Source organism: Cervus canadensis, chromosome 11 (genome assembly GCF_019320065.1).
Source record: "Cervus canadensis isolate Bull #8, Minnesota chromosome 11, ASM1932006v1, whole genome shotgun sequence".
NCBI classification, from domain to species: Eukaryota; Metazoa; Chordata; class Mammalia; order Artiodactyla; family Cervidae; genus Cervus; species Cervus canadensis.
This window is the reverse complement of record NC_057396.1, coordinates 58,244,172-58,257,717: the sequence shown is the minus strand read 5'-3', so window position 1 is coordinate 58,257,717 and position 13,546 is coordinate 58,244,172. Positions and strand designations below refer to the sequence as shown.

Genomic DNA, 13,546 nt, shown 5'->3' with positions numbered 1-13,546 from the left:
TGACATTACCTGATTTATATGTTGAAATGTTAACTCTGCCTGTTAATAAACTCTATTATAGAAAGGCTAAAGTAGAAACAAGGAGACAGCTCAACTGCCCATGTGGGAACATATATATATGGAGATCAAACCAACAGATTTACTGAGGGAGTGGATATGAAAGAAATGAATCATAGATGGCTCCAAACTCTTAGGCATGAGCTACAAAGTAAATGGTAGCATTATTTACGGAGGTGGGGAAGATTAAAGGAGAATGTGGTTGGGAGGCTAGGACGATAATCATGTTTTAGATATATTATGTTTGAAATAGTTATTCAATACCCAAATGGTGACAGGGAGATAGCTAGATATGAATCTAGAGACAGAGATTTGAAAATAATTTGATATATATGGCAACTTCACCAAGGGTGAGTAGGAAGAGAAGAAGGATGGAACGCCAAGCTTCTTAGGCATTTCAGCATTTCAAAGCCAAGTAGACAGAGAGGCAGCAAGTATATGATCCTGTAACCTTTCTCAATTACAAGTTTGTGTTTTTTTTAAATGAAGTATAGTTGATGTATAATGTAAGTTACAGGTGTACAATACAGTGATTCACAGTTTTTAAAGGTTACACTCCGTTTATTGGATCGCAAGTTCTTTGAGAGGCAGGACAGTGTCTCCTTTGTTTTTGCGGTACCCTGTAGAACTTAGCTTAGTAACAGAAACTCACAGATGCTCAGTATATTTTAATGAGTGAATAAATTTGCCATTAGACTTCTCAAGCTTTCACTGCAGAAATATAATTGATAAAGGCAACAGTGCCTTGCATATAGTGGGCACACAAATATTTGTTTAATGAAAGAAAACTCCTGTGTTTTGCAATACACACATTAGTGCTCACACTGTTCCAGAGAGTATAAGGAAAGGAAGAAAGCAAGCAGCAGCCTACACCTCCACGCTTCCTACCAATGACAATCACAAATGCCCTAAACCCTTCATTCTGGTCCCAACTACAGAGTAGACAGGGAAGGTGGGTAATGGCACTAGAGACGGCAGCAAGGAACAAAGGGCTTCCAATTCCCATGCTCAGAGTTCTGGTTTTCATGCCATAAATACATATTAACATTAAACAACAATTATATACCAGGCTCAGATGGTAAAGTGCCTGTCTGCAATGCAGGAGACCTGGGTTCGATCTCTGGGTTGGGAAGATCCCCTGGAGAAGGAAATGGCAGCCCACTCCAGTACTCTTGCCTGGAAAATCCCATGGACGGAGGAGCCGGGTAGCTACAGTCCATGGGGTCGCAAAGAGTCAGACACGACTCCACTTTAACTTTCACATGCCAGGCACTAGAGTACCATCTTCCCTGGCGGCTCAGTGGTAAAGAATCCACCTGCAGTGCAGGAGAGGCAAGATACACAGGTTCCCTAGGTTGGGAAGATCCTCTGGAGAAGGAAATGGCAACCCACTCCAGTATTTCTGCCTGGGAAATCCCATGGACAGGGGCCCCTGGTGGGCCACAGCCCATGAGGTCACAAAGAGTTGGACACGACTTAGTGACTAAACAGCAAAAAAGTACGTACCAGGTATAGAGCAGTAGGCAAAACACAGTGTCCCTCAAAGAACTTCCACTCTAAAAAGAAAGGCATCTATTACATAAACAGCATACACGCGTGCTCAGTGGCTTCAGCTGTGTCCAACTCTGTGATCCTATGAACCGCAGCCCAACAGGCTCCTCTGTCCATGGGATTCTCCAGGCAAGAATACTGGAGTGGGTTGCCATTTCCTCCTCCAGGGGATCTTCCCAACACAGAGATCAAACCAGCGTCTTTTCTGTCTCATGCATTGCAGGTGGATTCTTTAGCACTGGGCCACCTGGGAAGCCCCACCTACACAGCATATAGGTATGTAATTACATTTCTGAGAATTTTGCTGAAAGATAGTATGCATATACCATTGCACAGAACAACAGGGAGCAGAGGTTGAACGGCAGCAGGTTTCTAACATGAAATACCTTAAGAAGTCAGGTTGGAAGATAGAGAAAGGCTGAGAGATAGGTGGAAGGGACAGGGTGTAGGAGAGCTTTAAGGTAGAAAGGAATTTAGGATGACCCAAGGAATTTTAAATGGACCAGTAAATGCAGGACCATACACAACACATTTCAGATTTTTTTAAACTTGACCTTAAGGTGTAGGAGTAGCAATGGAAAGGTACTAAGCAAAGGAACAACATGATCAAACTGGTATATCTGTGTTTTTAAAAACCACTCTGGGACTTCCCTGGTGGTCCAGTGGTTAAGACTCCACACTCACAATGCAAGGGGTCAGGTTTGATACCTGGTTGATCCCACATACTGCAAGAAAGATCCCAAGTGCCACAACTAAGACCCGGCACAGCCAAAAATTAAATTAAATTAAAATCACTCTGAATTCTATGAACAGAACAAACTGAAGTGAGGGAGGCAGAGGAATGGACTGGGAATCTGGGGTTGGTAGATGCAAACTATTACATTTAGAATGGATAAATAACAAGGTCCTACTGTATAGCACAGGGAACTATATCTCCTAGGATAAACCATAATGGAAAAGAATATTTAAAAAAGAATGGAATGTGTATATGTGTAAACCTGAGTCACCCCCTGCTCCGCAGAGATCGGCACAGCCTGTGAATCAACCATGTGCTTGTGCTTAGTTGCTCAGTTGCATCTGACTTTTTTCAACCCCATGGAGTCCGCCAGGCTCCTCTGTCCATGGGGATTCTCCAGACAAGAGTACTGGAGTGGGTTGCCATGCCCTCCTCCAGGGGATCTTCCCAACCCAGGGATCGAACCCAGGTCTTCCACATTGCAGGCGGATTCTCTACCATCTGAGCCACCAGGGAACCCCAAATCAACTAAACTTCCATTTAAAAAAATAAAGGAATGAACTGAAGGAAGTAAAGATTTAAGATTACTTAGTTATCCAAAAGAAAAATAATGGTGGCTTGGATCAGGCTGGAGCAGCAGAAACACAAAGTAGACAATTTCAAGATATTATTTAAGAGATGAAATAGAAGTCAGCAAGGTTTGGTGACAGAGCACGCACAACTCCCAGGTTCTGGCCTGAGCAACTTGATGGACAGAGGCGTGACTGAGAAAGGCTTCACTCGAGAAGCAGAGGTGGGGTGGATGGGGAAAGTATGAGCTCATCACTAATGATTCCTGCTACATAGCCAATAAAAGCTCGAAGAGGTAGATGGATACGCAATTAGGTGCTCAGAAGAGGTTTGGGCTTTAGATGTACATATGGGCATCTCTAGAGATGGTATTTTAAGTCATGGGCATGGATGTGATATCCGAGGACAAAAGAATGGACAAGAAATCCTATCAACCCCAAACCCTGAGGAGACAACATGTAGAGGTTAGAGGAGTGAAGAACAGGAAACAGCAGCAGCCCAGAGAGGAAAGAGGACAGTCAGAAAGTACAGTGCTATGGAAATGAAAGGAAGTATGTTTCAATTAGGAAAAAAGACGGACAACAATGATAAAGAACATGAAATAAGGATATTAATGATGTTCAGGGTTCCAGGCCAGTTATGAACGATCATTAACCCATTAAATAGGTAGATTACAGTATCAGCCTATCTAAGCTGTCCAGTTCAGTAATGAAACATGCCCAGGTTTAAATCCCTGCTCCAGTACTTACTTGCTATGTGGCTGTAAGTTTATTAATGTCACTGTGTCTCAGTTTCCAATTCTTAAAAAAGAAGGTATAAACAATACCTACCCTCAAAAGATTACTTTGAGGATTAAATAGTGTTTGCATTGATCACTTAAAACAGTAGCTAGCACAAATCAGTTGTCAGTAACTGACATTACTTAGAACATTACAAATTACTTACAACATTATTTCTATGGGAAATTATGAACAGCAGAAGTTTGTTCCAAATAACCTTTCATTACTTTGCGATTGTCTCTACTCCTTACGAATTGTGATCTTTCAGGTCTTATCCCAAAAGCCTTGAGGAAAATGCTAGATTTAAAACTTACTCAAAATGTCCTTGGGCTTCCCCAGTGGCTCAGTGGTAAAGAATCTGCCTGCAGTGAGGAGAACCTGGGTTCTATCCCTGGGTCCGGAAGATCCCCTGGAGGAGGGCATGGCAACCCACTCCAGTACTCTTGCCTGGAGAATCCCAAGGACAGAGGAGCCTGGCAGGCTATCATCCACAGGGTGGCAAAGAGTCAGACAGGGTTGAAGGAAGTGAGCGTGCACACAAAATGTCCTTAATATAGTAGCTGACCACTTTTGGAGAAGCTAATCATTGTTTTGTCTTTTGGACAATAAAATGGACGACCTATCACACTCATTACATTCATACTAAAATCAGGATGAATTTATAATTTAGGAAATTCTAAAAACTGGTGGCAAAAAAGACTGTTTCAAGTCAAAAAGGCAAAACAAATACAATTTTATTTTAAAACAAAATATTTCCGTTTAGTCATCTTCTGGTGTATACTCAAATACCAATACAACATCTATCATAACCATGATGAAACGGCCTGTCTCTTCCTATTCTGTACAAAGACACAAATGTCAAGGAGAGAAAAGGTGCAGGTCTGTAGCTTCCTGATGATCATCTTATATGCAAAGGTATTTAGAGCATCTAAAATAGCCCCACAAAGAATACTTCTAACCGCATGGTGAGAAATAAAGATATATGCTCATTTGGTCCCTAAAACTAAGAGCACAAATAAATGGAAATGTATATATGATCAGGTCTTAGCCCTGAAATTTCCATGGACCCAGCAAGAAATATTTTAGAAACATTCAGAAATCTCTATACACAATATTTAAAGTGAAATGCTAGAGTTTTCCCATTAGCTCTTTATTTTTCAATTGTTAAACCAATGGAAATATCTAGTATCTTGTGGAGCTGTTATACCAAGAAAGTGTTATTTCAGAACTCATGAAAAAATGTTTACCATGCTATTTCCTATCAGCTGATGAAAATGTTTCATTTCAGGACCAAGTAAAGACATAAAGTAGGATGTTAGAGCCCATATCAGTAACAACTGAATGTCACCACCATCTGTTAAGCTTCTGAACAGGTTATTGGAAACAAGGTGACAGACAGGCTAACTCCTTACGGATAAGTATCCACATCACATCATCACAACCAGTATTCATTTGCACCTTCAAGAAAAACTGCCACAAGGGGGAACAAAAACATTCAACTGATACATGAATTATGAAACAGCTTTTCAAAACGTTATAAAAAATTATGAACAGTTTTCCGAAAACACACAATACTTAAAGACTTACAGGGCATATTTCAGATTCAGTATTTTTTATACAACTGAAGAGAGCACTCACACAGTTTGAGGAATAAAATGAGGTACAATTAAGAAGTGTGTGTAGCCCTGTACAGATGGCCTGATCCTAACACAAGATGTTAACAAAGCAAGTTCATGGGGGAGGGGGAAAGCCTGCATTTTCTATGCTATAATTTAGCTAACTCCACCCCCAAAATATATTTTAAGAGGGGAGGGGTTGAGCATTTAAGAATCAATCGTTTTCAATAAACAAAATAAATCCCTTTTAGATTATGTGTTCCAAATAAATCTACTTACTGTTTTCAAATGTGTTTGGGAAGTCATTCTTTGTTACTGTGATAAATAACATTTGGAAAATATGACAAGTAGATTTTAGTTTCTTGCCTCAGAAGTATTCTGCTAAAAGAAACAACAGACATAACTAGATAGCATTTGTTTCACGTACCTAATAAAACAATTGTCATTTAAAACATAAACTATGCTGCATAAACACCTATCATTGTTGTTCACTGAAGAGAAAGTAACTTTAAATTATGGTATATATGCAAAAGCTACTTGTAAAATGATAGTCAAATTACCACCAAAAAAAAAAAAATTAAATAAAAGGGAAAAGTGCCAAACATTTTTCATGAACTCCTTAAACTGTATGTAATTCAAAGTTATGACTATTTCTGAGAGGTCTCAGCATTTAATTATCTGGCTCCACATTGGCACATCACATTATTATTTTCTTAACCCCATCTCTTTTAAACAAAGGACCTTAAATTTTCTATGAAAGCATATTTTCCTTTTCTTGAACGAATTTTTTCTCATTCTCTCAACAATCATCCCAAGGTATTATCTAAGACAAAGACCAGTTACTCTTCGCACATACTTTGCAAATCGTGAACGTGCAACTTCTACAAAAGAAGAAAACCTAGAATACTGTAATATATATAAAGTAAAAAAAAAAAAAAGTTCACTTCTGCTGTGACAATAATAAAAAAAATCTGATGAGATCATAAAGCCACGAAGCTTCCTGTTGGTAGCTGAGGATGAAGTCATTAGCAACCCAGGATTCCCTGGTCCTTGTAATCAGAAGCTGCACCTACCAGATTTCTGCATTGTTCGGCAGAGGTGGCTTTAAAACACCCCGCTCCCAAATCATCCAAACCAAACCACGCCTTCCAGTTATCATTCAAATGGACCGTTTCGCAGTGTAGCACTACTACACATTTCCCGCGAGCTTAAACATCTAGTAAGAGTCAACATTTTAGATTCCCTTGGTCATGCTGGAGCAAAGATGAACTCTTGAACCCCACGCTACATAATGAGCCGGGGCTTCAGAAACGAAATGGAGAAGCATGCTTCGGTTCTTCAACCTTTACGGCCTTCACTGACCGCCCCCCACCTCCGGTTTCTTCCCAACTCTTAATCACCCCAAAACACAGAAGGCAAAGAGAGATTCCTTACTTCCTGCTGTTGTTAAGAGGAGGACACCCAAGAGTAAGTTTGAACGCATGGAAGAGAAACAGCTTCATCTTGGCCACCACTGCGAACATATGTCACCCAGCCCAGGCGCAGCGTTCGCATCCCCGGGGCCCCCTCCCAGGCCCCCACGTCCCCGGGATTCTCCAGCAGCACAGGCCACCCCCTCGCCCCAGGTCCCCCAGTGTCAGAGACTCGGCTCCGCGCCTCTAGCGCTCCCGCCTCCCCCACCCTCACGCTCACCGCCCGGGCCCCCAAGACCACATTGTCCGTCACAATACAATGGAATGTCACTGCCCCGAACTCCTCGGCGCCCCGCTTGGCCCCCCGGCACGAGTCCCGAGTTTCCCTGATCGCGGAGTTCAGCCAGGAACCCAAACTTCACCATGTGAGAGCCTAGGACGCGGAGGTGAAGGAGACCCACGACTCCCGCCCAAGCCTCCCTTTTACCCACGCTCCCCCGCTGCAAATCCCGCATCGGGCGCCCCCACCCACCCCGAAACCACCCCACAGGAGTTACCAGCCGCCTCTCCCGGCACGGTGAGGGCGAGGAGACGAGCAGGGGGGGCTCCCCGCCGACCCGAAGCCTCGGGCGGTGCTGCACGGGGGCAAAGGCCCCAAACGCATCCCCGGCCTTTCCCGACCCGCCAGGACCCCCCGCCGCCCACCCTCCCTACCTGGCCTTGAGGCTGGGGCTGCTACCGCCGCTGCCGCGGCTGCTGGAGGCGGCGGCCGCGGCTCGGGGTTCGTAGGCCCAGGCGGGGGCGGGGGGTGCTGGGGCGGCGGCGCTGGAGGGGGCGGCGGGGGGCGCGGGCGGCGGCGGCGGCGGGTCGGCGAAGCTGGAGGTCGCGTAGTTCCTGTCCATCCTGGGGGCGGCGGAGGGCGGGCGGGCTGCGGTGGGGGCTCCTCTAGGGCCCAGTGAGAGGGGGGCGGGAGGGGAGGGAGGGGGCGGGGGGAGGAAGAGGAGGCGGCGGCGGCGGCGGAGGGAGCTGCCCCCTCACATGGCCGCGGGCGAGCGGGCGGAGGGCGCGCTGGCCGGTCTGTGCCAGGGGAAGCCGGGCCGCGGTGCGCCGCGAGGCCCCAGCTGGGCGTCAGGGGAGCGGCGGCATCCGCGGCCGGGACTCGCGGCGGCGGCGGCGGCGGTGGCTGCGCCCCATGTTGGTGGATTTCCCAGGATGCACCTCCCGCCCCCCCCTCCGCCCCGCGGCCTCGCCCCGCCTCCCCTCGGCGCCCCGCGCTCGCGGCTCGCGGGCCAGAGACGGCCTCCTCCTCCGCTGCCGCTGCCGCCGCCGCCGCCGCCGCCTCTGGAAGGCCAGCCCGGGCGGAGAAGGCTTGAGGCCTGCCCGGCCCAGGCCGGCTCCGGGAATCGCAGGGGCGGCCGCCAGCCCTAGCCCGCGAGCCGCGGACTTCCCGCCCTCGGCTGCTCCAGGAGGAGCCGTCGGCGCCCGCCGCGCCCCGCGTGGGAAGGGGCCGCGCCTGCCGGCGTCCTCCGCGAAGGAGGGGGAAACAGCGGAAACCCGGCGCGGGGTGCTGCGGCGGGGGAGGCTTGTCAACGCTTTGCCTGGAGTTCGTTAGTTGACCCTTCGAGTTATTTTGAGTTACTCAAATACTCAGTTCCCACATCGCGACTCCTTTCTCTGCCCCTCGTCCCAAACCAGAAACAGCTGAGCAGACTGTTTTACAGTTCCGTTTACCCCCTTCCTGCCCAAAGCTTGCTGGGCTAGAGGACCCTTTTCCTGCTGTTAGGGGAGATTTATATTCAAAGAGATTCAAATTCAAACGTATTCTTTTCTAACCCTCGTTGAAAGGACCTTTCCCTGGGGGGCTTTTATTAACTGTCCCCACCCCCACCTTGGGGATTTTTTTCATTCTGGGTTTCAGAATCTTCTGTCCCAAGATGAATACTGCCTCTTCATTGATTAATACAGCCACCATCTGGATGACTTTAATTACCATAAATTTAAACTCACTGTTGGATTTTTTTGTTTGAGACTTGGAACTTCAGCAGGACTCTACCCAAACGTTTCCTGTCCGGCGTCCAGGTTGTTTGGGGGAGGAGGGGAATTAAAGATTATTTGCGGTTCCCTGTTGTATGTGAGAGTTGTTGTTTCTTCTAGTAACTTAGGAGTAGTGAAACAAGAATCATAGAAAACATTATTTGGCCCTTAAGGCATAAAGTAAAAGTTAATAACAGTGAAGTTGATTGACCATCACCCTTTTAAAAAATCAATACAGGTTTAACACCTATTTATGTGCTTAGTACAGAAATCTGTCCCTCAAGATAAGCTTAACATGAAGGTTAAACAAATAAGACAGGCATCGTAGAAGACAATAAATCTGATACATTATCTCTGATCACCATGCAAAAAGCAATTTAAACTTCAGTAATCCCTGGTTTTGGACCTGCTGTTCCTTCTGAGATTAATTTTGTCCTGGAAGATTCTGTTTTTCTCCTGGCGCCTACATCCTTTTGTTCCTATTCATTCCTTTTTTTTGTAAGTCTTTCGTCACCTGTGCTGCTTGGAGTCCTGTCCCGGGGTGGGAAAGCAAGGAAGTGAGTAGTCGTTATTTGCAAATGAATTCAAATGTGTGGACACAAGTGACTTTGCGGATTTTATGTTAATCCCAGTATGCACTTTCTGAGGACATCTTTGAAAAGTGGTTTTCTTTGGAGAAGGAATTTGCCAGATAATCTAAGACCCTGCAGAGAAGTAACAAATCTTCCATACAACATTTATTTTTCTTACTCCTGACTGGAGATCTGTAATCTATATAAATAAAGCAAAGTTTTCACTACTATTCATTTGTAGGTATTTTTGTGAGCCCTAAAGTTTTGTCTGTATGAAAAGTGGAGTGGCATGTTATAAATGTTTTATGACAGTTTGATACCCACAACTGGTACTCAGAACTTACACAGGCAATACCAAACAAGTGGCAATAAAACCTTTATAGTCCCTCACACCATTATGTAGTTTGTTTATGTCACATAAATCAGAGGAAAAATATTAAAGGAAAATTTTAGTATTTTAAAAATAATATTACTCTGTCACCATATGTGATGTTCCTTTGCCCATTAAGTGAAATTTAGTTTAAGTCAATGCAAGTGTTTCTGATGTTGCAACATGTCTACAAATAACATCATAAAACATCACAAAGTCTTTTTGGTAAAATTAATGATATTACCTGAAGAATGTCGTCTTCCCTACTGAAAACATACTCCCAACACTGCAAACTTTTCATGTTATCTTTCAAATAATTCCCAACCCAGCTGTTTAAATCTGATCTGTTGTTCTTGTTTAGTCTGTAAATCTTGTCCAACTCTTTTGCACCCCCATGAACTGTAGCTCACCAGGCTCTTCAGTCCATGGGCTCTCCCAGGCAAGAATACTCGAGTGGGTAGCCATTTCCTTCTGCAGGGGATTTTCCTGACCCAGAGATCAAACCTGTGTCTCCTGCATTGCTGGCGGATTCTTTACCACTGAGCCACTGGGAGCCCTTTAAGTCTGATTTCAGTTCAGTTCAGTCGCTCAGTCGTGTCCGACTCTTTGCAACTTACACAGCACCAAAAGTCGACAATGAGCCTTGTTGTTCTTGTTTTAAATAAAAATATTCGTTCCATTTTTTGCCTGTGGAATTTAAGATCCAGATCAACGGTTATGTCTTTCATGACAGTTCCTCATCATTCCAAGGCAAAACCAATTGCTTCCTTTTCAGTTGCTCTATGGTGCCTATAACATTTACCGTATTCAACACTATCTTGTGGCATTATGATTCGTTGTATATCTGCCCCTTTCTCTCACAGATCATGAGTTCCTTCAAGGAAGGAGTTGTGTTTAATTCATCCTTCTATTTGCAGTACTTAGTGCTACACCTGACATTAGGCTCTAAATACATATTTATTGAATGAATAAATCCAAATACAATTTTTTAAATGCCCATTCAGAAATTCCATTTAATCATTTACATACTCTTTTTCTGGAAATAAAGGCAATTTGGTTGCAAGATGAATTAAGATCCTACACTTAAAAGTCTTTCCTCCTCTTCCATCCACATCTTCAACTCCTTCTGAGTTTTATTGTCTATAAGATAGTGATGTCTCAGAAATTGTCCATGAGGGACTTACCTGGTGGTCCAGTGGTTAAGACTTTGTGCTCCCAATGCAGGGCACAAGGATTCAATCCCTGGTCGGGGAACTAATATCCCACATGCTGCAAGGCATGACCAAAGAAAAGTGTCCATGGACACTCTTCTCACATTTCCCACCTTCCTCCCATCCCATTAGAAAATCACCATGTATCTAAAGTGGCAGGAAGCTTAGAGTAGTTCATCACCTACATTCTGCTGTTGAGGAAACTGAAGCCCAGGGTTCAGATTGTTTTAGGTTAATAGAGGCATTCAGTTGAGGGAGGAAGTAATGAAACTATCTCCACTGAGGCATCCTTGTTTTTTTAGCTTGTGGAGAAATGCAGTGTTGGGGGTTGACAGATTTGAAATGTAGTCAGTAAGTCCATATATTCTAATGTTACAAAAAGATAACCATTATTTAGAAAGATGCAAGAAGGTCAAGTTTTGTGGCAGTTGGGTTGATTAGGGGAGAGGCCTTAATCTTCCATTTTTCCTTTCTCTTCTGGCATAGGGAGGGGGAACTATAATCCTGTTTTTGCTTGGGGAGAACTGATTTCACTCTATTAGGTCAACATCAGAAATTAAATTACAACATCAGAAATGAGGGAGTTCCCTGATGGTTCAGTGGTTTGGACTTGGTACTTTCATGGCCGCTGCTGCTGCTGCTAAGTCGCTTCAGTCGAGTCCAACTGTGTGACCCCATAGATGGCAGCCCACCAGGCTCCTCCATCCCTGGGATTCTCCAGGCAAGAACACTGGAGTGGGTTGCCATTTCCTTCTCCAATGCATGAAAGGGAAAAGGGAAAGTGAAGTCCTCCGTCCATGGGATTTTCCAGGCAAGAGTATTGGAGTGGGGTGCCGTTGCCTTCTCCTTCATGGCCGCAGCCCCCTGCCAAGGAACTAAGATCCCACAGAAAAAAAGGGGGGAGAAAATCAGAAATGAAGTAAGTCCCACTATCATTTTCTCTGAGGCTTAGATCCTATCAACCATCTTTGGCTGCTATCTCTGTTGCTTGTCTTACCCTCCAGGGAAACTGCAATGGGGTCAGAAAAGCTGCATTTATACCTGCTTCTTTGGAAGCCACAGGTGTCACTGAAAGACAGGGATGAGTCACATTCCTTCCAGTGAGCAGAGCTTCAGGAAGCCTACTTGATCATCAGTTTTGCAGGTAGAGGAAGTGGTCTGAGCTATGAATTGGATGATCTCTTGAGCTCTGTGACTATAGTTTAGCTGATAGGGGTCTGGAAGAAGCCAGGTTGCATAATTGGAGACCAAGAGGTCAGGGGTTAGAGCCCACTTGAAGTATGGGCTGGAAAGGTAGGGATATGGTCTGATCAAGTCGATCATTGAATGTTATCTTTTATCTCCCTGAGTAGGTTACAGGAAATTTAAACCTCATTCTGTAAATTATAGCAGAAGAGAATGGCAACCTACTCCAGTATCCTTGCCTGGAGAATTCCATGGACAGAGGAGCCTGACAGGCTACAGTCCATGGGGTCGCAAAGAGTCAGACACGACTGAGCGACTAACACTTAGACTTTTACTTTCATCAGAATAACCAATATGGAGAGCCAGGAAGCCGTCACCAACGCCGCTGCCGCTGCCTCTTCAGCTCCAACAAAGCATGAGTTCTCCGTGGACATGACCTGTGAGGCCTGCGCTAACGCTGTCACTCATGTCCTCAACAAGCTAGGAGGAGTTCAGTTTGACATTGACCTGCCCAACAAGAAGGTTTGCATCACCTCTGAGCATAGTGTGGACACTCTGCTGGTGACCCTGGAGAAAACAGGAAAGGCTGTTTCCTACCTTGGCCCCAAGTAGAGGGGGCCTGGGTGTCCAACCTGCAGAATAGATCCTCTCCCGTCTTCCAGACAGATCTGAGACCTGTCAGTCCTGCAATGGAGTTATGCAGAGACCCTCACTTACCCTGCTCCTCTGGAGCTCCCCTGCAATAAAGTCCAGCTGCTTTTGCTCAGGAAGAAAAAGAAGTGTAGCCAATATGTATTGAATATGAATGTGCTGGGTCCTGTGCTATGGTCTTTTTATAGTTTATCTACAAACTGTAGTATATCTATAACTATAGTTATTTAATCCTCAGAATATTCTTACACTGTGGGTATTGGTTATTATTTCCATTTTACAGGAAATTGAGGCTTAATGAAGTTAACTGCCCAAATCGTGTAAACTAATATAAATTGATGCTAATATAAGCGGAGCTTCAAACCAGCTATATTTGACTTCTGAACCCAATAAGCTTGGTTAAAGTGCTACTGCCAGGCATCTCCACTAAAGTGAAAGTGAAGGGAAAGTGAAGTCGCTCTTGGCGACCCCATGGACTGTAGCCTGCTATGGGATTCTCCAGGCAAGAATACTGGAGTGGGTTGCCATTTCCTTCCCCAGGGTATCTTCCCAACACAGGGATCAAACCCAGGTCTCCCGCACTACAGGCAGATCTTTACTGTCTGAGCCACGAGGGGCTCCTATCTCCACTAAAGAGTGTCTATATTTTCTTTTATAGTAATATTTTGTTGGTACTTTAAGACTGTAAACTCCCAAAGCATCATTCCTTCACCGCTGGTTTTAGTATCTGTATTAGTTTCCTATGAGAGCTGCAACTTATTATCACAAACTGGGTGGCTTAAAGCCATAGAAATTTTTGTGT

General features: G+C 44.8%; 2 protein-coding genes across 5 annotated transcripts in view; one reads left to right on the top strand and one right to left on the bottom strand.

Moving 5' to 3' along the window:
* Positions 1-7,748, bottom strand: part of QSER1 (glutamine and serine rich 1) — an 80,820-nt gene extending 73,072 nt beyond the window's left edge. The window contains exon 1 of one of the 2 annotated variants that reach the window (XM_043480977.1): positions 7,436-7,748. In XM_043480977.1, coding sequence (XP_043336912.1) covers positions 7,436-7,623 — 188 coding nt within the window. In that variant the 5' untranslated portion in view covers positions 7,624-7,748. Of the gene's footprint in view, positions 1-5,588; positions 5,688-7,435 lie in introns of those variants that run through there. The other variant, XM_043480978.1, reaches the window with a different exon arrangement.
* Positions 6,474-12,840, top strand: LOC122449447 (copper transport protein ATOX1-like). 3 transcript variants are annotated; one of them, XM_043480980.1, is made up of 2 exons: positions 6,474-6,776; positions 12,438-12,840. In XM_043480980.1, the coding sequence occupies exon 2, from the start codon at positions 12,448-12,450 to the stop codon at positions 12,703-12,705; it is 258 nt and encodes an 85-aa protein (XP_043336915.1). In that variant the 5' UTR covers positions 6,474-6,776; positions 12,438-12,447; the 3' UTR covers positions 12,706-12,840. The 3 variants fall into 3 exon arrangements, with proteins under 3 accessions (XP_043336915.1, XP_043336916.1, XP_043336914.1); XM_043480981.1 differs by lacking the exon at positions 6,474-6,776 and adding an exon at positions 6,947-7,146; XM_043480979.1 differs by lacking the exon at positions 6,474-6,776 and adding an exon at positions 7,128-7,298.
* The last annotated feature ends 706 nt before the right edge of the window (positions 12,841-13,546 follow it).